The following is a 20,504-nucleotide window of genomic DNA, read 5'->3' on the forward strand; positions in this document are numbered from 1 at the left end:
TGGGATCGGGGCGCAGAGCACTGCGCCCCGAGCCCACCCAGTGGTGTGACCATAGCGGATTAATATTATTATAATTATTATTCGCTATTGTCTTCTTGATTCTCCTCCTGGCCAATCAGGAAGCAGGTCCAGAGAGTGGGAAGCCGGTGTGGACGAGCAGGAGCCGATGCAGAGAGCGGGAAGCTGGTGCGGAGACCGGAAAACCGGTGCGAATGAGCAGGGGACAGTGCGGAGAGCGGGAAGCCGGTGCAGACAAACAGGAGCCAGTGCGGAGAGTGGGAAGCCGGTGCAGACAAACAGGAGCCAGTGCGGAGAGCGGGAAGCCGTTGCGGACAAGCAGGAGCCAGTGCGGAGAGCGGGAAGCCGGTGCGGAGACCGGAAAACCAGTGCGATTGAGCAGGGGACGGTGCGGAGATCGGGAAGCCAGTGCAGACAAGCAGGAGCTGGTGCGGAGAGTGGGAAGCCGGTGCGAATGAGCAGGGGACGGTGCAGAGAGCGGGAAGCCGGTGCGGAGACCGGAAGACCGGTGCGAATGAGCAGGGGACGGTGCAGAGAGCGGGAAGCCGGTGCGGAGACCGGAAGACCGGTGCGAATGACCAGGGGATGGTGCAAGGAGCGGGAAGCCAGTGCAGAGAGCGGGAAGTTGGTGCAGAGAGCGGGAAGTTGGTGCAGAGAGTAGGAAGCCAATGTGGATGAGCAGGAGCCGGTGCAGTGAGCTGGGAGCAGTGTGAGTACCTATCGAGGGCAGCCTGTGCCCCGGGGGGTGGTGGCGGTGGCGGTATGTGCGAGTGAGGGGCGATGGTTTGTTTGCCGCCCCCCCCCAAACAGTGAGCACCAGCCGCCAATGGTCACCAAACATGTTATGATCCAATTGTACAATTTCCTTTAGCTTGGCAATACACAGTATCCTTTAGATCTACCGTTATCCATGGGTCTTCCCGATTGGATAAAAATTAAATTGATGGTTTGCCTTTGGTAAATTTAAAGGAGATTGCACAATCAGATTGTATAGGGCAGCGGTATCCAAACTGTGGCCCTTTGCTTGTCTTTATGTGGCCCTTGGGGCAGAATTCCTCCCACTGACACCAATAATGGGGCACTATTCCTCCCACTGATACCAATAATGGGGCACTATTCCTCCCACTGATACCAATAATGGGGCACTATTCCTCCCACTGATACCAATAATGGGGCACTATTCCTCCCACTGACACCAATAATGGGGCACTATTCCTCCCACTGATACCAATAATGGGGCACTATTCCTCCCACTGATACCAATAATGGGGCACTATTCCTCCCACTGATACCAATAATGGGGCACTATTCCTCCCACTGATACCAATAATGGGGCACTATTCCTCCCACTGATACCAATGATGGGGCACTATTCCTCCCACTGACACCAATGATGGGGCACTATTCCTCCCACTGACACCAATAATGGGGCACTATTCCTCCCACTGACACCAATGATGGGGCACTATTCCTCCCACTGACACCAATGATGGGGCACTATTCCTCCCATTGACACCAATGATGGAACGTTGTTTGCTCTCACTGGACCCCAGGACATTTTCTACTCCCACTGGCCCTAGTCCGGCTCCCCTATAGTCTGGTATAGGGTATGGCCAGGTTCAGATCCACCTATAACGATATAGTACAAAGCCCTTCCTGATTGGATACAGAGAGATTGGATAAAAATTAGTTGGTTAGATAAGGTAGGTCTTCATATGACATTGTTTTAGTAAATCTAAAGTTGATTGTACAAAATTGTACAGTCAAATTGTAATGTGTATTGTGACCCCCTACCAATCTCAGAATGTACTGTTCCATCCTCCAATCCAATCCTCCATTGTCCTCCAATAATCTGGCTGGGTGTCTTTCACACCCGGGCTGGCTTGGGGTCTTGTGACTTGATGCAACGCAATAACAGGCTGATCGACCCTCCAATCAGATTCCACCCCGACACTGACCACCTCTGACCATCCCTCCAATCAGATTCCACCCCAACACTGACCACCTCTGACCATCCCTCCAATCAGATTCCACCCCGACACTGACCACCTCCGACCGACCCTCCAATCAGATTCCACCCCGACACTGACCACCTCTGACCGACCCTCCAATCAGATTCCACCCCGACACTGACCACCTCTAACCGACCCTCCAATCAGATTCCACCCCGACACTGACCACCTCTAACCGACCCTCCAATCAGATTCCACCCCGACACTGACCACCTCTAACCGACCCTCCAATCAGATTCCACCCCGACACTGACCACCTCTGACCGACCCTCCAATCAGATTCCACCCCGACACTGACCACCTCTAACCGACCCTCCAATCAGATTCCACCCCGACACTGACCACCTCTGACCGTCCCTCCAATCAGATTCCACCCCGACACTGACCACCTCTGACCGACCCTCCAATCAGATTCCACCCCGACACTGACCACCTCTGACCGACCCTCCAATCAGATTCCACCCCGACACTGACCACCTCTGACCGACCCTCCAATCAGATTCCACCCCGACACTGACCACCTCTGACCGACCCTCCAATCAGATTCCACCCCGACACTGACCACCTCTAACCGACCCTCCAATCAGATTCCACCCCGACACTGACCACCTCTGACCGACCCTCCAATCAGATTCCACCCCGACACTGACCACCTCTGACCGACCCTCCAATCAGATTCCACCCCGACACTGACCACCTCTGACCGACCCTCCAATCAGATTCCACCCCGACACTGACCACCTCTGACCGACCCTCCAATCAGATTCCACCCCGACACTGACCACCTCTGACCGACCCTCCAATCAGATTCCACCCCGACACTGACCACCTCTGATCAACCCTCCAATCAGATTCCACCCCGACACTGACCACCTCTGACCGACCCTCCAATCAGATTCCACCCCGACACTGACCACCTCTGACCGACCCTCCAATCAGATTCCACCCCGACACTGACCACCTCTGATCAACCCTCCAATCAGATTCCACCCCGACACTGACCACCTCTGACCGACCCTCCAATCAGATTCCACCCCGACACTGACCACCTCTGACCGACCCTCCAATCAGATTCCACCCCGACACTGACCACCTCTGACCGTCCTTCCAACGGATGGTTGGCAAGGAGGTTGTACAATCAGATTGTATAGTATATGGTGAGCTCACACTCTTGCCCCCAACCCGCCAGGTCCCGATCTCCAGTAATGATGGGCGGGACCAGCTCCTGATCATGTGACCAATGCGACAGCCCAGCACAATGTGAAAGGGACGCCAGGACTGGATGAGAAGGATTTAAAGGGGTTTATACAATCAGATTGTAACATGTGTGGTGAGCTAGAGAGGAACGATGACCTTTTTTTTTTTTTTTTTTTCAATAAACTTTTTCCCATTCTTTCCTCCTTTGTTGAATGTCAGTGATCTCCCGCAGCCTCTTTGCAGCCACTTCCCTGCCCCCCCCCCCAGTGATGGCTGTATGGCATCTCTCAGGGCTCATCTCCTGATTGGTGACAACAGTGGACCATGTGGGATGAAAACGCCACCATTTGGAAGCCCATGTGAGCGGGTGACAACGCGGGAGGAGGAGTTTGGAGACGGGACAGAGCGTTGTCACCCGGTAACAGGAAGTGCCAGGACAAGGCCCTCCGTGGCGGGATCACCAGGTGGGTTATTATAATGAAAGCGGCAAATTTATAAAGAATGAAAATTATTATTTTTTTGCAGAAAATGCCAACTGCCTGGCAGTCATCGGGCGTGTTCAGGACTCCGCCCATAACAGAGGTAGTGATTTCAGGTGGAGGCTGGATGTGATTTGTCTGGGGGGGAGGGGCAGAGGCTCTACATGAGGATGGAGGACTGAGATGACAGCAGAGGGCTCCTGACTCCCCCTTATAATATCATTACTGGGGATTAGGGGCGGGGTGATCTGAGCTCCGCCCCCTCTGCATTACAGGCAAACCCTTTATTCGTTATTGTGGGGGCGGGGTCTTCCTTGACACTGGCCGAGCCTGTAGGGGCGGGCGGAGTAGTCCGTATATGACAGGCACCAATAAGGCGTAGGCGGGGGCGGAGTATCTCTGTGACTGTAAGGAGAGGGGGGGGCGTTCTCTGTCCTACTTTTTTTACAGGGCGTGGAGGGGGGCGGGGTTTTCCCCCCCCCCCACACTGCACTCCCGCCCCTGACCCGCGTTATTATTCCCGCTCTATACAGGAAGTAAAGGGCGGGAGTCTCTCAGCAACTGAGCTCCGCCCCCCCGCCCATGTGTGTATAACAGGCAGAGGCGGTAATCTCCGCCCTCTATGCTTAACATGGAGCTGGGGGCGGGGCCTCGAGAAGCGCCGAGCCCCGCCCCCTTGCGCTGTAGAGGGGGGCGGAGCGATGTAGAACTTTCTCGTCAGAACAGCGGCTGCTGATCTAGTCCCCGCCCCCCCTGTGTGACGCGTATGGGGGAGGGCGGAAGGATACGCCGCGGAGTGCTCCGCCCGGGATATATAAGGCGCCGGCTCCGTACTGCGGCCTCTTCATTCATTCGGTCGCTCTGTCAGTCGGTGACTCGCAGTTCCCAGCTATCAAGGTACGGGTCCCTCAGAGGCTGAGCCGTGTGAACTGGGCCTGCGGAGGGGGGACAGACCCGGGAGGAGGGTGTAGGAGAAGGTTCGGGGGGGGTCATGGAAGGTTCTGGAAGGGTGGAGGAGGGGGGGCACGTGCTGGGCGGCCGCCATGTTGTGCAGTGACGTCATGCAGCGTGACTTGACTTTTTGTGGGGGGGGGGGGGGGGGGTTGGTGGTTGCCCCTAGCAACCTGTCGGCCTCCTATGCTGGTTGCTAGGGGCAACGGCTATGTGACCCTCCCTGAAGGGAGAAGGGGGGGCCAATGAGGGGCCTTGTCTGGAAGAGTGGGGGGGTTCAGTGTTTATTGGGGCCTTTCAGTGTCTAACGGAGGGTCATAGTTGTTGCTCCTAGCAACCAGTTAACATCCTCTGGTTGCTAGGGGCAACAGCTCTGTGACCCACCCTCAAGGGCCATGTCTGGAGCACAGGGCAGGGTTCATTGGTTATTGGGGGCCCTTCAGCGTCTCCCTGAGGGGAGGGTCACACAGCTGTTGCTCCTAGCAACCAGGTAGCATCCTCCACCTCTGGTTGCTAGGGGCAACAGCTTTGTGGACCCACCCTCAAGGGCCATGTCTGAAACAAATAGGCGGATTGAGTGGCTATGGGGGGGCCCCGGGCCCTTTAGTGTCTCCCTGAGGGGGGTCACACAGCTGCTGCTCCTAGCAACCAGAAGGCATTCTCCACCTCTGGTTGCTAAGGGCAACAGCTATGTGGACCCACCCTCAAGGAGAAGGGTCGTGTCTGGATGACAGGGTGGGTTCAGTGGTTATGCGGGGCCCCGGGCCCTTCAGTGTCTTCAGGCTTCTGATTGGATGATCACTAAAAGATCAGTTATGGGAATTCTTGTTTTGGGTGGGGGAGATGATGGACAATGTCAATATTCCCCCCCCCCCCCCCCCTCTCTTTATCTGTAGATGGTACGCTCCACTGTAGCAGTTTGTTTTTGGTGATTGCCGGAGGTCTGGAATTATTGATGGATTTTAGGGGACACGACTTTGGTATGATTATTTAAAGGGGAAGGTGAGGGGTTTGGGTGGTGGGCAGTTTGATGGTAAGGTGTTTGGAGTGATGCTGGGGCCAGGGACCTCCGCGGGTGAGCCGTTTAGAGGCACCACAGATGAGGCTCGTGACGGGGTATTGTGAGGACCGTGCAGGTTGGGGAGGCCACAGGTGACGTAGGGAGCAGAGGGATGCTGTGGTGAGATGTGTGGATCAGGGGCAGGCAGATGGCTGTCATGGGCAAGATGTATGGGTTGGGGTAACCAGAGGGACGTCTTGGGTTACGTAAGGGGCAGAGCGATGCTGTGGGCAAGACCTGGGAGTTGGGTTGAGCAAGAGGTATGCTTTGGGTGATTTTGGACAAAACGGAGCGGGTTGGGGCAAGCAGAGGTTTGCATTGGAGTGGCTGATGTAAGGAGCAGAGGGATGCTGTGGGCAAAACCTGCGGTTTGGAGGGAGCGGAGGATCGCCTTGGGTTGGCGTGTCTGTTGGTGACGCAAGGAGCAGAGGGATGCCTTGGGTTGGGACGGCCATGGGTGATATAAGTAGAGGGATGCCTTGGCTGACGTAAGGAGCAGAGGGATGCTGTGGGCAAGACCTATGGGTTGGGGTGAGCAGAGGGACCACTTGGGTGATTTAGGGAGCCGTGGGATGCTATGGGCAAGACCTATGGGTTGGAGTGAGCAGAAGGACCACTTGGGTGATGTAGGGAGCAGAGGGATGCTGTGGGCAAGACCTATTGGTTGGGGTGAGCAGAGGGACCACTTGGGTGATTTAGGGAGCTGTGGACAAGATCTATAGGTTGGGGTGAGCAGAAGGACCACTTGGGTGATGTAGGGAGCAGAGGGATGCTGTGGGCAAGACCTACGGGTTAGGGTGAGCAGAGGGACCACTTGGGTGATGTAGGGAGCAGAGGGATGCTGTGGGCAAGACCTACGGGTTAGGGTGAGCAGAGGGACCACTTGGGTGATGTAGGGAGCAGAGGGAAGCTGTGGGTAATATGCACAGGTCGAGGTGAGCAGGGGGGCACAGTGGTTTGCAATGGGTGGCATAAGGAGCAGAAGGGTGCTGTGGGTTAGGGGTGAGCAGAGTAATGCTGTAGGTGAGACTTGGGTCAAGGGCTTGTAAAGGGGCGCAGTGGGTTGGGCACACCACAGGTGATGTACAGCACAGAGGGATGCCATGGGTGAGATTCTCAGGTTTGGTTGAGCAGAGGGATGCCATGGGTGAGATGCTGGGGTTTGAGCAGAGGGATGCCATGGGTGAGATATACGGGAGCGGAGATGCATGCAGATGTCCTAAGGCTTCATACAGTATTCTGCCGCAGAGACCTGTACTGATGTCGTATGCGAAGTACCAATCAATCTCACCACCCCCTGCCCCCTCCTGTTTGCCTTTGCTGTATCCTCCTGTCACTGTACACCACCTTTGTATCCCGCCCTGCCCCTGTTCTACAGTGACGCTGCACCCTCCATCTCTGTATGTCTCCTGTCCATCATTGCAGTCGCATCCTCTTGTCTCTGAACCCCCCCCCCCCCCCCCCTTGCAGTTCTTCTCAGACAGATGAACAATGGCAGCTGTGCAAAGCAGATGGCCAGGATCTGAGAACAATGACCATCCAGACACAGCTTACACCTGTCTCCTGCAGCGACCTGTACAAATCCTTCAGTGAAAGGGGACTTGTCGGCATGGAAACGGGAGGAGTGGCTGTTGCTGACTACATCTTGAAGATGCAGGTTTTGGGGCAGCCATGTTCCTCGGTGACTCAGCAAAGTAATTTGGATGTTGTTGATCTGCCATTGAAAATTCCAACTACCTGGCTGCTATGCTCGTGCACTGCCTTTAATTTGGGAAGTCAGAAGTCCTTCACCTTCCTTTTGTGAAGTCCTTAGTCCTTTTAATGATGTGAGGTGACCACCATAACGTCCAGGTTAGCTGTTCTCTCTGGACTGATCCTCTTGGTAGGGATTGGATGCTGACCGCAGATCCAGAACTTGACCTTCAAGTCCATGGTGGTGGCATCTGGTATCTCTAGGCTTCCATCCCAGATACAAGTCAGTCTCACTGCCACAGCCTTTTGTAGTTGTCCTTTCCCAGTACCCAAAACCTTCTTACCACCAGTTCAGTCTCTTCCCATAGATTTCTGTGGGCCTTTCAACCGATACAGAAGACTATGAATCTGTCAGACTCCAGATTCTAGTACAGGATCAGATTGGCTGTTGGTGGAATGTGGAGAATGTTTCCATTCTAACTGTCCCTTTCTTGTGCTAAAAATAGTCGGCTTGGTCTGGTTATCTTCTGGGAGTTAGTGACTTGTTTCCAGTGTGATAATCCAATCGTGTCTTTCCCCAGATGCCAGAAGAAGTCCATCATGGCGAGGAGGATGTGGAGACCTTCGCATTCCAGGCTGAGATTGCTCAGCTTATGTCCTTAATTATCAACACCTTCTATTCCAACAAAGAAATTTTCCTGCGAGAGCTGATCTCCAATGCCTCTGATGTAAGTCTGCCTCTTTGTATTGGGTGGGGAATCTACCACTTTTGAGTGTTGGGTGGCCCCCATGTCATTAATGACTATTGCCTTTTTTCAGGCCCTGGACAAGATCCGCTATGAGAGCCTTACAGACCCCTCCAAGCTGGACAGCGGAAAGGAGCTCAAAATCGACATCACCCCCAACCGTCTTGAGCGTACCCTGACCTTGGTGGATACAGGCATTGGAATGACAAAGGCCGACCTCATCAACAACCTGGGAACCATCGCTAAGTCTGGCACCAAGGCCTTTATGGAGGCCCTGCAGGTACCGGGAGTAACTTTGGCTGACTCATCATGATTGTCCCTGAGTGTGATTTCCATACTAACATCTTGATCCTTCCTGTAGGCTGGAGCAGACATCTCCATGATTGGCCAGTTTGGTGTTGGTTTCTACTCTGCATACCTGGTGGCAGAGAAGGTTGTGGTGATCACTAAACACAATGACGATGAGCAGTACGCCTGGGAATCCTCTGCCGGTGGATCCTTCACTGTTAAAGTCGACCACGGTAAGTAGCTTTGCCATTGGCACACGCTGACATCCCAGTATATGGGTGAATTTTTAAAACCTGTAGGATGTTGCTTATACCTCCAGTGGGTCTCTTGCTCATTGCCTTTAATACCCAGAGGAACTCTAAACATGACTCTTATGGCTTTGGGTCCTTTCACACTGTGGCGGTTTGCAGGCGCTATTGTGCTAATAGCGCCTGCAAACCGACCCGAAAGTGCCGCTGATTTGATTCCAATGTGAAAGCCCCAAGGGCTTTCACACTGGAGCGGTGCGGTAGCAGGACGGTAAAAAAAGTCCTGCTAGCAGCATCTTTGGAGCGGAGTGTATACCGCTCCTGCCCTTTGAAATCAATGGGACGGTGCGGCTATACTCCCGCCAAAGCGCCTTTCTCGGCTGCTAGCGGGGGGGTAAAACCTCCCCACTAGTGGCTGAATACCAATGGTAAAGCGCCGCTTACAATAGCGGCGCTTTACCGCCCCCCGCGCCAGTGTGAAAGGGCCCTTCTTGAGCCCAAAGCTAAAGGAGGTATGGAATAGACATGTGCAATTCGTAAATATCCAAATTAACAAACCTGTTAAACTTTTTTGAAAATCTGAAATTGACTATTAAATTATAGGTATTGGAATTTCCTTTCAAATTTGACTGTTAATGTAACAAATACAAATTTATCGAACTTGCAAATTAGCTGAAATAATGAATGCTGAATTTAAATGAATGCAACTTAACGAATTAATAATAAAAAATGTAATTTGTTACGTTCCATTCATTATTTCGGCTAATTTGTAACTTGGGATAAATTCGTATTCGTTACATTGACTGACAGACAAATTTGAAAGGAAATTCCAGTACCTGTAATTAGTAGTTGGCGTTTGGATTTTCGTTCTTTTGAATATCCATTAACGACTGACCTGGAAAAACGACAAACACATTTTTTTCGGCAGTGTGCATGTCTAGTATTGGATAGGCTAACTAAATTACCATAATCAGTCGGCTGTGGATTTCCTCCCTTCGATTTTTCCAGTAGGGGGGCACTCCATCTGTCATGTGGGTCCCTGTAACGGTCCATTTGTTTAAAGGGAGTGGTTACTACTTCAGCAATCCACCCCCTTTTCTGTCCCTCATCTACTGGATGTGGCTGTGCCTACTGACCTTACAAGTTCAGGACTGTGCATAGTGGAAATTACAGAAGTGATATAGACATGGCTGGAATCTAGTGGCAGCTTTTGGAGGGCTGTCCCAAAAACAACCCCTCCCAATGCTTTGTGGAGGCTGTGGCCATTGGGCTCCTCACATCCTCGTACTGCACACAGGCAGCACAGCTCTCCTCACACAGCTCAGATTGCTTCTTACAGAAGACAGCCCCTTATCTGCACTGTGTAGCTGCCTGCTATGCTGCATATCCCCTTTTTTTTTTTTTTTTTTTTTTTTTTTTTTTTTTTTTTTTTTTTTTTTTTTTAATCTGAAATTTTACAGGTCAGAACTGCAGCATAGCGGGCAGCTACAGTGTGCAGATAGTTAATTATCCAACACTGTCCATTCAGGACAGAATGACAATGTGACGCTCTGGTCCAGGCTGTTCACAGGATAATGGTGTTCAACTTCTGGCTATTAAACTCCTAACTATTTTTGCAATGGCATGTTAGCCTTTGGCATCCCAACACATTCTTTCATCATGTACCTTGCCCTATTGAAAATGACAGCTGGGAATTGGGAGCTTGTCAACAACCTGCCTCTTTTCCATCCCAGGTGAACCCATGGGCCGTGGCACCAAAGTCATCCTGCACATGAAGGAGGACCAGTTGGAGTACCTGGAGGAGAAGAGAGTAAAGGAGGTGGTGAAGAAACACTCTCAATTCATCGGCTATCCCATCACACTCTATGTAAGTGTCCCCTTCTGAAATGGGGCCTGTGTCTGCTGGGACTGTATAGGAATACACACAATGTAAAATGATGGATTTTATGAAAAAATGTAGTAACAGGCCACCACGTTCATAGTATAGAACGTTTCCCAATCGTTGACATGGAGGAACCCTTGAAATAACTGTTCAGTCTTGAACACCTGCTAAGGACGACTAGATCTACAGCTATAGACACATAGGGGTTGATTTTACTAAAGGCAAGCAGACTATACAGTTGCTCCAAAGCTTGGTAAACGAGGGGGAGCTCTGCTGACTTTCATCCTCCAATCATGTGCAAGAAACTTTTTTCTTTGCAAAGTGAGGTTTTGCCTCACGTCCTAAGCTCTGGAACATCTACACTTGCAGAGTGCACAGTACATTTGTCTTTAGTAAATCACCCCCATGGTGTAATAGTCATTGGGAAGAATTCCCCCTTAGAACTAGCTAAAAAAAAAAATCATTGTTTATCTGAAAGGCAGACATTAAACCCTAGCAACCTCTGAAGAAACTCTAGGATTCAACAGAACCCTGGTTGAGAGGCTGGTATAGAAGATGATTCAACTTTCTTAGCCCCTTTAAAAGTAACCTGACTAATTTGAAGATGTAGGCCTTCACGCTTTCTTGCCTCTGCTGCCCCCCTAAGAACATTTGAAGAAACCAAAGAAACGGCTCTGCTACTTTGGTATGATCGTCATCATCAGACCTGTCAGCAAAACGCACGTGTATGGCAAGGTCCTGGCTGCAGTGGTGGGTGTTGGGACTGTCAGTTGCAAGTGATTTCAGCACGCTCTTGTGTCTGTAGGAAGTTTTATATGATAACTTGGCATAGGACACAGTTTGCCCTAGTACAAGTTGTTGCAGGTTGAAAGCCTATGATGCCAAGTAGCTTTCTAAAGCGGTGCAGTTCTTCCAGTCTAAATTGGAACTCTAGCCAAACTGCAGCCTAGGGAGTATATACAGCCCTTTACTTTTATCTGGCTCTTGGAGTATTTTCATTCACTGAAGCCAAAGATGGGGCCCTATTCCTCCCAATGACCATGATGGGGCTTGGTTTGTTTTTCCACTGACAAAGGGACCTTTTCTTTTCCCTGGCTTTGTTTAGAAAGTTTGCAATGATTGGGAATCTGCCCAATGGCCTCAAAACACACTTCACAAATTTTAAGCACTTTAAGACTGGGTAACATGTACGTCATGTATAAACGCCAGTGGTTTATACCAAGATGCCTGCAGCTAAAGGCAACTGTGTAAGGTCGTGGTTTTTTTTTTTTTTTTTTTTTTTTTTTTTCACCCAGCAAAGGACTTTTGTAAAAGTAATCCCTAGTGGATAATTGGCCCCCTTCCCACCACCCTGTGGGCTCTTCTGTCCCACTGGGGAGCCCAGGACTAAAGCTGGAGATTCCATCTGGCTTACCATAGAGGTGATCAGGGACTGGTTTTTCCCTGATCATTTCTGATCGAAGCAGCTGGAGATGACCAATATTTTGTCACTTCTGGTTCCCCCTGCATGTAAAAAGTGTCTGATCAAACCGATCTTGGTTCAATCTCATGCTTTTAAGGGCAGAGAACACATCCAAGTTCTAAAACTCTGTCTAAGTAAAGAGGACCTGTCACTGCTTATTGCCATCACAAGGGATGTTTACAGTCCTTGTGATTGCAATAAGTGATAAAAAAACTGAGAAAATCTAATAAACACTTAAAGTGAAATTCCACATTAAATATGGGAAGGGGCTGTTAAGGAGATTCAGAGTACTTCTATACTGATGGCTTCTGTTCTTGGCAGCTGGAGAAGGAAAGGGACAAGGAGATAAGCGACGATGAGGCTGAGCCTGAGGAGGAAAAGGAAGAGGAGAAAAAAGATGAAGAAGCCGGTGAAGACAAACCCAAGATAGAGGATGTGGGCTCTGATGAGGAAGAGGAGGCAAAGGACAAAAAGAAAAAGACCAAGAAGATTAAAGAGAAATACATTGACCAGGAAGAACTGAACAAGACCAAACCAATCTGGACTCGCAATCCCGATGACATCAGCCAGGAAGAGTATGGAGAATTCTACAAGAGTCTGACCAACGACTGGGAGGACCATCTGGCTGTTAAGGTAAGGGGTGTGTGACCTCCTATGTGGCGGGTTGATCTGTGCACATCCACCCAGTACCCATGCTTCAAAGATGTGTGCACCTTAATACTAATCTTACACTTCCAATTATTTCTCCAGCACTTTTCTGTGGAGGGTCAGTTGGAATTCCGCGCTCTTCTCTTCATCCCTCGCCGCGCTCCCTTTGACCTGTTTGAGAACAAGAAGAAAAAGAACAACATCAAGCTGTACGTGCGCAGAGTGTTCATCATGGACAGTTGTGACGAGCTGATCCCAGAGTACCTGAGTAAGTGTTCAGTCTTTTCAATGCCATAGTGGGTCCTCCGCTGTTGGAACAGAATACACAGCTCCCTGGGAACTTGCCCCTCCACAATAGAACCCTTATGTAAGGCTAGGCTCACATCTATGCAGGTTGCGGTTGTTTTTCTGGTGCGTTTTAAAATTTTTTTTTGAACATGCAGTTTTTATGCATCTGCATTTTGAGCCATGTGCTTTAGGAAAAAGTAGGATTTAAATTTTTTTTCTCCTGCAGGACTTGGCTTTTTGTGTGTAATAGACTTCAATGGTCCTGCACCAAAAATGCAAGTGTTGCATTTTTTTTTTTAGTTTTTTGCCAATATGAAAGTATGACAGTTCTGTTCATGTAGTGCAACTTTACACTCTGGTACTCAAGTAGCATCAAAGTAGTACAGGATCCTTTATGTCCAAAGTCACATGTTATGGTTAGTGGTAATTAGCACTCTAACCCATGATGTTGGACACACAAGGGTTCCTGCACTAATTTGGTGCGACTTTAATACTACTGGAGTGCCAGAAAGTGTAAAGTCACACTACTTGAACAGAACTCATACTTTCCTGTTGGCATAAAAAGACAATTTGCTTTTTTTTTTTTTTTTTTTTTTTTTTTTTTTTTTTTTTTTTTTTTTTGTGCAGGTCATTGAAGTCTATTACATGCAAAGTGCTGCAGGGAAAAATCACTTACCCTTTCTAAAAACCTATGGCTCAACAGTTGTTAACTAGATCCGTAGGAAACCATGTTCAATGGACTGTAGTGTGCTTCTGCAAAACATTAAAGGAAAGGTGCAAAGCAAGGGTAAAGTGTAAATAAAAAAAGCAACTGATCAGCAGATTGCTTTTGAGGTCTCATCATCCATCCTTTGCTACTTGACAGTCAACCTGGAACAAACCTGTGACTCCTTTATGCTCATATTTGTTCCAGGTCACTCTGAAGATGCATGATGAAAGGCCTTCATTAGATTGCTCCAGGATTCTGATAATGGGTTCCTCAACATTTTTAGTAGATTTGTACTTGTATACTTGCCCCCTATTTTCACATCTAATGAGAACCCAGTAGCCTGTCTTGTAGGTGTTGCTCCTGTCTCATCTGAGGATGCTTTCATTTTTTTCCTGGCGAGGACAACCTAACTTTAATTTTTTTTTTTTTTTTTTTTTTTGTCAGACTTCGTCCGTGGTGTGGTGGACTCCGAGGACCTTCCTCTGAACATCTCCCGAGAGATGCTGCAACAGAGTAAAATCCTGAAGGTCATTCGCAAGAACATTGTGAAGAAATGTCTGGAGCTCTTCTCTGAGCTGGCAGATGACAAGGAGAACTACAAGAAGTTCTATGAGGCTTTCTCCAAGAACCTGAAGGTGAGCTTAAGGGGGTTTGTGCTTTAAAGGCGTAAATGGATTGCTATAACACTGGTGTGCCAACTCAGAGGGGGGCACCTTACCTCTACCTATTGGAGAGCAATAGGGGGGCAAAATAAGTAGCATACACCTTTTTAACAGTTGCCCCAGGTCTCCCTGTTTTGAAGCATTTTCTATTGCTGTTCTGCTAACAACTTTATTTGGATTGTTCCTTTTTATTTCTAGTGACAATTCACACCTAGACAAAGGGCAAATCTCCCCCACACGCAGTTGGCAAAAAACCTGAGGGGGGGGGGGGGGGGGTCAACACCTCTATGTAAAATGGGTTGTGTGGATATGGCTCTTGCAGTGCCCCCACATCTCCCTTGGCTCTTCAATAAGGGAAAAACCCTTCATAGGCTAAATCTGTACACTGACCTCATAGTGGCATGTAGGTTTATCTAATAGGACATTTTATTTGTCTCTGGGGAGGGCAGTATGTCTTCTGTTGGTCTGATAAAAGTTTTTATTTTTAGCTTGGAATCCATGAAGACTCTACAAACAGGAAGAAGCTGTCTGAACTCCTGAGGTATCACACCTCTCAGACCGGAGACGAGATGGCTTCACTTTCAGAATACGTCTCTCGTATGAAGGAGACTCAGAAGAGCATCTACTACATCACTGGTGAGACTTCTACTGGATGGTAAATAGAGGAAAGATTAGGAGTGGTTTAGAATTTGGGTATAGACAAGGATAGGTAGGGTGAGGAGTAAAGAGGTTTTTTTTTTTGGGGGGGGGGGGGATTATAAGATGGTGGTAAGGCAGGATTAGGTGTAGGTTATAAGGATGGGGGGGTGATAAGAGCTTGAGGGGATATGAGCCTAGGAGGGTGATAAGATAAAGGAGGGGTCGTGTAGGATTTGGAGATGGCAGCTAGGTCAGTAGGGGGTTAAGGGGATAAGAGTCTAGGTGGGTGGTGATGGGGTAGGATTAGGAGGGTGTATATTGGCCTGGGGGATATGATGGGGAGTAGATGGTGGTGAAGGAAATATTTAGGGGCTATGAGGGTAAGGTGGTGGAGTAGAGGTGAGGATGGGGGTGGAAGGATGGGGGCAGTAAGAGGTTGAAAGGATAGGAGCCCAAAGTGGGTGGTGAAGGATTGGGATGTATGAGGATGGTAAGATTGCAGAGATGACCCTAGGATGGTGTGGTACAATTATGGAAGGATTGGGAGAGTAGGGGGCTAGTGATTGTGGGATATGAGCAGATGGGGTGGCAAGAGGTTGAGGGGGTCATCAGCCTGGGGGGTTGGTAAGTTGGGAAAGGATTTTAGAGGAAGGATGGTAAAAGGGTGGGACAGTTGAAAACTGACTTGTGCATTGGATCCTGCAGGGGAGAGCAAGGAACAAGTGGCCAACTCCGCCTTTGTGGAGCGGGTGAGGAAACGTGGCTTCGAGGTGGTGTACATGACAGAACCAATCGATGAGTACTGTGTCCAGCAGCTAAAGGAGTTTGATGGAAAGACCCTGGTGTCTGTAACCAAGGAGGGCCTGGAACTTCCTGAAGATGACGATGAGAAGAAAAAGATGGAGGAGAACAAGACCAAGTTTGAGGGTCTGTGCAAACTGATGAAAGAAATCTTGGACAAAAAAGTAGAAAAGGTGAGCTGAAGACTGATCTTTATGGGTGGCTTCAGGTTTAGATGGCACAGCTTGTAGTGTTTAGCTGCCACTTTCTTTCCAATTAACACCAGTTTTTTCTTTTTCTCTCGAAGGTAACCGTTTCAAACCGCCTTGTGTCCTCTCCTTGCTGCATTGTCACCAGCACATACGGCTGGACAGCTAACATGGAGCGTATCATGAAGGCCCAGGCTCTTCGGGATAATTCCACAATGGGCTACATGATGGCCAAGAAACACCTGGAGATCAACCCAGAACACCCCATCGTTGAGACCCTGAGACAGAAAGCAGAGGCTGACAAAAATGACAAGGCTGTAAAGGATTTGGTGGTGCTGCTTTTTGAGACTGCACTTCTCTCATCCGGCTTCTCCCTGGACGACCCCCAGACACATTCCAACAGAATCTACAGAATGATCAAGCTAGGCTTGGGTAAGTAAATGACTATTTGACATGAGGTCCCTTGCTGGTGCTTCTGTGTGGTCCCCCCCCATAGCAAGCAGCTTGCTATGGGGGTACATGTCTCCATAGACCCAGCACAGCTTGCCCCTGCCCCTTGCTTGCTCACAGCATTTAATAGGAGCCAATTAACCTTCTTCCCACAACTTTTACGTGTTCCACAGTGCAATGCCAGGTGCTGAGAATGTAAATCTTATCTTTGTGGCATCAACTGACCATTGTGAGGATGCTGCCTGTCAAATCTGACTTGTAGTTGGACAGCTCCGGTCCCCACTAATGAATCGGAACCAGTTTGTGGTTTCTGACATGTAGTCAGCCAGGACCTAGAACATATGCAAGCTGAAGGATTTAAAGAAATTGGTTTTAGTTTGCAGAGGCTGCTGTAAACGGTAGGAAACTTCTATTTAAAGCGGAGTTCTGCCACCCCCCCCCCCCATTAAAAATAAGTTAGCAGTTACACATGCTGTAGCTGCTGACTTTTTTAATAAAACGCTTGCCTGTCCTGGAATCCAGCAATGGATCCACAGCTGGTTCCCTACTGCGCATGCATGAAGAGCGCTAAATGGCAGGGAGGGACTTTTTCAGTGATCTTGCTGCATGTTCTGAGATCTTAGAAGGGGTAACTGTTACAAGGTACCCACCCCCCCTAAAGATGCCCCTGGTGGGGGGAGGAGGCAGATGAGCGGAGCTTCTGGGTGTAACTTCAGCTTTAAAGCAGTAGTAAACTGTCTCAAATTGCCCCCCCCCCCCCCCCAGGCTTGAGTCCTAATGTAGTAATATGCACCGCATACTAGCACTGACAGACTTGCCTGCACACAGAGCTCTCCAGCACATCGCTGTCACAGTTCCCTGACACTTCCATCTCTCCCCCCACCCCCCTGGTTGTCCTGGGTTTGTGAGCTCCGGATCTATGAATGGCCGGGGCTGCAATGATCCCATGTATAGGCTCAGGAGCCACAACACGGGTATGCCGTCACTTCAGACCACATGTGCTGGTGATGTCTCCGGCTGCATCCTGTGTGAATAACTTCTAAATAAAAGTTTAGATAAACCTTATTATAAGCTTACATGTAGTTACAAGTTAAAGTGCAGTTTAATGCTGTAATTGACACAATTTTACTATTAAAGTGAACCATCAGTGAATTTTTCATTTTTAGCATATTTGGAAAGTACAGAATTGTGTCTATGTATCTAATGTGTATCTAGAATGTATATCTAGTCTTGTGCAAAGTGGTTGGAGGGAAGCTTCAGAATGACAAAGATGTTTTTATTACAAATGATGTGAGCAGACTGCAGTTCCTCTCTAAAATGAATTTTGGCTTTGCTACCAATTGCCTCTGGGCATGTAAGATGGGGGGGTTTATTAGATTTTAAAGCATTTTATGTGATTGGACCTCACATTTCAAGTCGTGTGGGGGTTTTTTTGGCCTTAAAACTTGTGTAGATAAATGGTGGGTAATTTTTGATTTCCATGTCTTTGACTCTGCATAATCACTGCTGTCCTCTTCCAGGCATCGATGAAGATGAACCCACAATTGAGGAAACTACTGCAGCTGCCCCAGAGGAGATCCCCCCTCTGGAGGGTGAGGAAGATGCATCTCGCATGGAAGAAGTGGATTAATACGCTTATCCCCCTCTTTACCCTCCCTCCAGCCCCCTCTATCTGTATGTTATTCCCAGGGAGCTTACTACTCGGACTCTGGACTGAAAATGATACCCATTACTGGGGGTGTAAAGGGACAGTGGCTGCTAAACCTTCTCTGCCCCCTGGTCAATTTGCACTGCAGTATGCCCCCTGTGGGTTGGGGGGGCTGTAATTTAACCCTGTGCTCCCCTCTGTACACCCCAATTTGTTGCCAGATGTGTGGCACCTCTGCCTGGCACGGCGTGCATTCCCACGTGACTGGATTCATAAGCTGCTGGAATGTTCCTCCCCCGGCCAGTATGTAAAGTCCTGGTATAAGGACTGTCCATTGTGTATATTTGTAGTGCTTTCCACCTCCATTGCTGGTGCCTGGTCCTTCGCTGCCCCCACAGTGCCCTCAGGAAGTCCCAGAATGCTCATGTTTTTGCAGTCACTTCAGATTGTGTTCACCAAACTTTAATTTTGTTTTTTCATTTGTTCGTAAACATGAAATACATTATGCAAAATAAAATCCTTTTTACAGTGTCCTCTGCTTTGTCTGTAAAATTGCTTAACCACTTCAGCCCCAGAAGTATTGGGGACCTTAATGACCAGGTGCGATACGGCACTGCATTACGTTAACTGACATTTGTGCGGTCATGCAATGCTGTACCCAAATAAAATTCCCTACAAATCTTTCTTTTGGTACTTGATCACCTCTGCTGTTTTTTGCATTGTAAACAAAGTGACCATTTTGAGAAACTATTTACTTTCTGCTATAATGCATTGCCAATAAAGTCAATTCTACATATTTTTGGTAAACTACTGTATATACTAGAGTAAGCCTAGTTTTTTTTTTTTTTTTCAGCTTTTTTTTTTGGCTGAAAACCCTCCTCGGCTTATACTTGAGTGAGGGTGCAGCCTCACTGTGCCCCATCTGCAGCCGTACCTTTGATTACTAAAACAGCGGGTGTCTCCTGTGTTATGCAGTCTGTTTGGCGGGCATCCATTGTAACAAAGCCCCGCCTCCTCGTCCATGATGGAGGAACACTGATACAATGATGGGAAACTATCAGTGTTCTGTCTGTCAGCTGTGGAGGCGGGACTTTGTTACAATAGACAGCCAAACAGACTGCATAACACAGCGGGAGACAACCACTGTTTTAGTAATCAAAGGTGAGGCTGCATTTTCCCACTCTAGGCTTATACTCGAGTCAATACTTCTTTTTTTTTTTTTTTTTTTTTAATGCAATGTGGATGGATTACGGTCAGTCACTGTCATCCCTCCAGCCTGTGCCTTAGAATAAGAGGGAGGCGATTCCTCCATTAATGTGTTTAGTTGTTGGGAATGGGCTGTCATTTACCACTGTATACGCCCACATGTATTACTCTATAGCAGGGATATGCAATTAGCGGACCTCCAGCTGTTGCAGAACTAAAAGTCCCATGAGGCATAGCTGGATTCTGACAGCCACAAGCATGACACCGAGAGGCATGATGGGACTTGTAGTTTTGCAACAGCTGGAGGTCCCCTAATTGCATATCCCTGATATGTAGGAACATTGGCTGCTCAGCTGTGATAGGGAGGAAAGGCTCAGCATAGAAACTTGCTGAAAACTGAGGATGTGCAGAGCTGCCACCACAGCTGCAAAGTCTCTAGCTGAATTGGGCGACATGGACAGCAGCAGGATCAACCAGGATTTTTTTTTTTTTTTTCAGAAAATGAATTTCATAGTGACGGAGTGTGGACAGCATGTAATAACAGTATTGATAGGTTTTATGACGTGGGTTTAGTGGCACTTTTTAGAAATGGCACCCATGTTGCTCAGCCAAACATCCCTGTAACAACCTTCCAGCTGAAACTTGCACCCAGTGTCATCTTTCCGATGCCTTTGGCCCAGCATAAGATGGCAAATCCATACAGGTAGAGCAAAGTCTTCAGATCTCTGATGCCTGGAGCCATTATTGTAATTGAGTACAGCTGGAATCCTTAACCAATTCAGCTCCAAATAGAACCGTTCATTGTAGTAGCCATCGGCGTTTCTAGAGCTGGCTCTCCGCTTCAAAGTGGTGCGGCAGCTCTGTAGCCATCAATCACTTTCAAAGCTGGGCAAATATTGTGTGAAACAAATTTGCAACAATCACTTTTTTTTTTTTTTTTTTTTTTTTTTCTCTTCTACAGGACCTCTGCTTTTAGAAAATATACGATGTTCTGGGGGTTTCAGTTTATTGAGAAAAATTTAATTTTTTTTTTTTACATGCGGGAAATTAAACAAATTGCTCTGGAGCCAAACTGATTAAAGACCTGTGCTTTGAATATCGGCAGTGCGGCTGAGTAGTTGGTACTTTGGCAGGCAGCATCGGCAATCTAGTTGCCCTGAAAGGGCTGGTTGTATCTGTAAAGCCTCATGCACACGATCGGACTTTGTACAAACTTTCCCGTGGATTTTT

General features: G+C 48.6%; 1 protein-coding gene across 1 annotated transcript; it reads left to right on the top strand.

Moving 5' to 3' along the window:
• The first annotated feature begins 4,454 nt into the window (after nucleotides 1-4,454).
• On the top strand, nucleotides 4,455-18,599 carry HSP90AB1 (heat shock protein 90 alpha family class B member 1). The gene is made up of 12 exons (XM_073628729.1): nucleotides 4,455-4,603; nucleotides 7,991-8,137; nucleotides 8,229-8,435; nucleotides 8,517-8,676; nucleotides 10,425-10,558; nucleotides 12,357-12,668; nucleotides 12,786-12,951; nucleotides 14,125-14,315; nucleotides 14,831-14,978; nucleotides 15,687-15,955; nucleotides 16,069-16,402; nucleotides 17,941-18,599. Exons 2-12 carry the CDS (start codon nucleotides 7,991-7,993, stop codon nucleotides 18,048-18,050), a joined length of 2,178 nt encoding a protein of 725 aa, XP_073484830.1. The 5' UTR covers nucleotides 4,455-4,603; the 3' UTR covers nucleotides 18,051-18,599.
• Nucleotides 18,600-20,504: the final 1,905 nt, after the last annotated feature.

The sequence above is a fragment of the Aquarana catesbeiana genome, linkage group LG04 (assembly GCF_042186555.1).
Source record: "Aquarana catesbeiana isolate 2022-GZ linkage group LG04, ASM4218655v1, whole genome shotgun sequence".
NCBI classification, from domain to species: domain Eukaryota; kingdom Metazoa; phylum Chordata; class Amphibia; order Anura; family Ranidae; genus Aquarana; species Aquarana catesbeiana.

Bases quoted from the DNA above. Each gene is read 5' to 3' on its own strand.
- HSP90AB1 (XM_073628729.1), top strand. From the start codon at position 7,991: ATGCCAGAAGAAGTCCATCATGGCGAGGAGGATGTGGAGACCTTCGCA. The intron at 8,677-10,424 runs GTAAGTAGCTTT...TTTCCATCCCAG, and splicing joins CACTGTTAAAGTCGACCACG to GTGAACCCATGGGCCGTGGC. The intron at 12,669-12,785 runs GTAAGGGGTGTG...TTATTTCTCCAG, and splicing joins AGGACCATCTGGCTGTTAAG to CACTTTTCTGTGGAGGGTCA.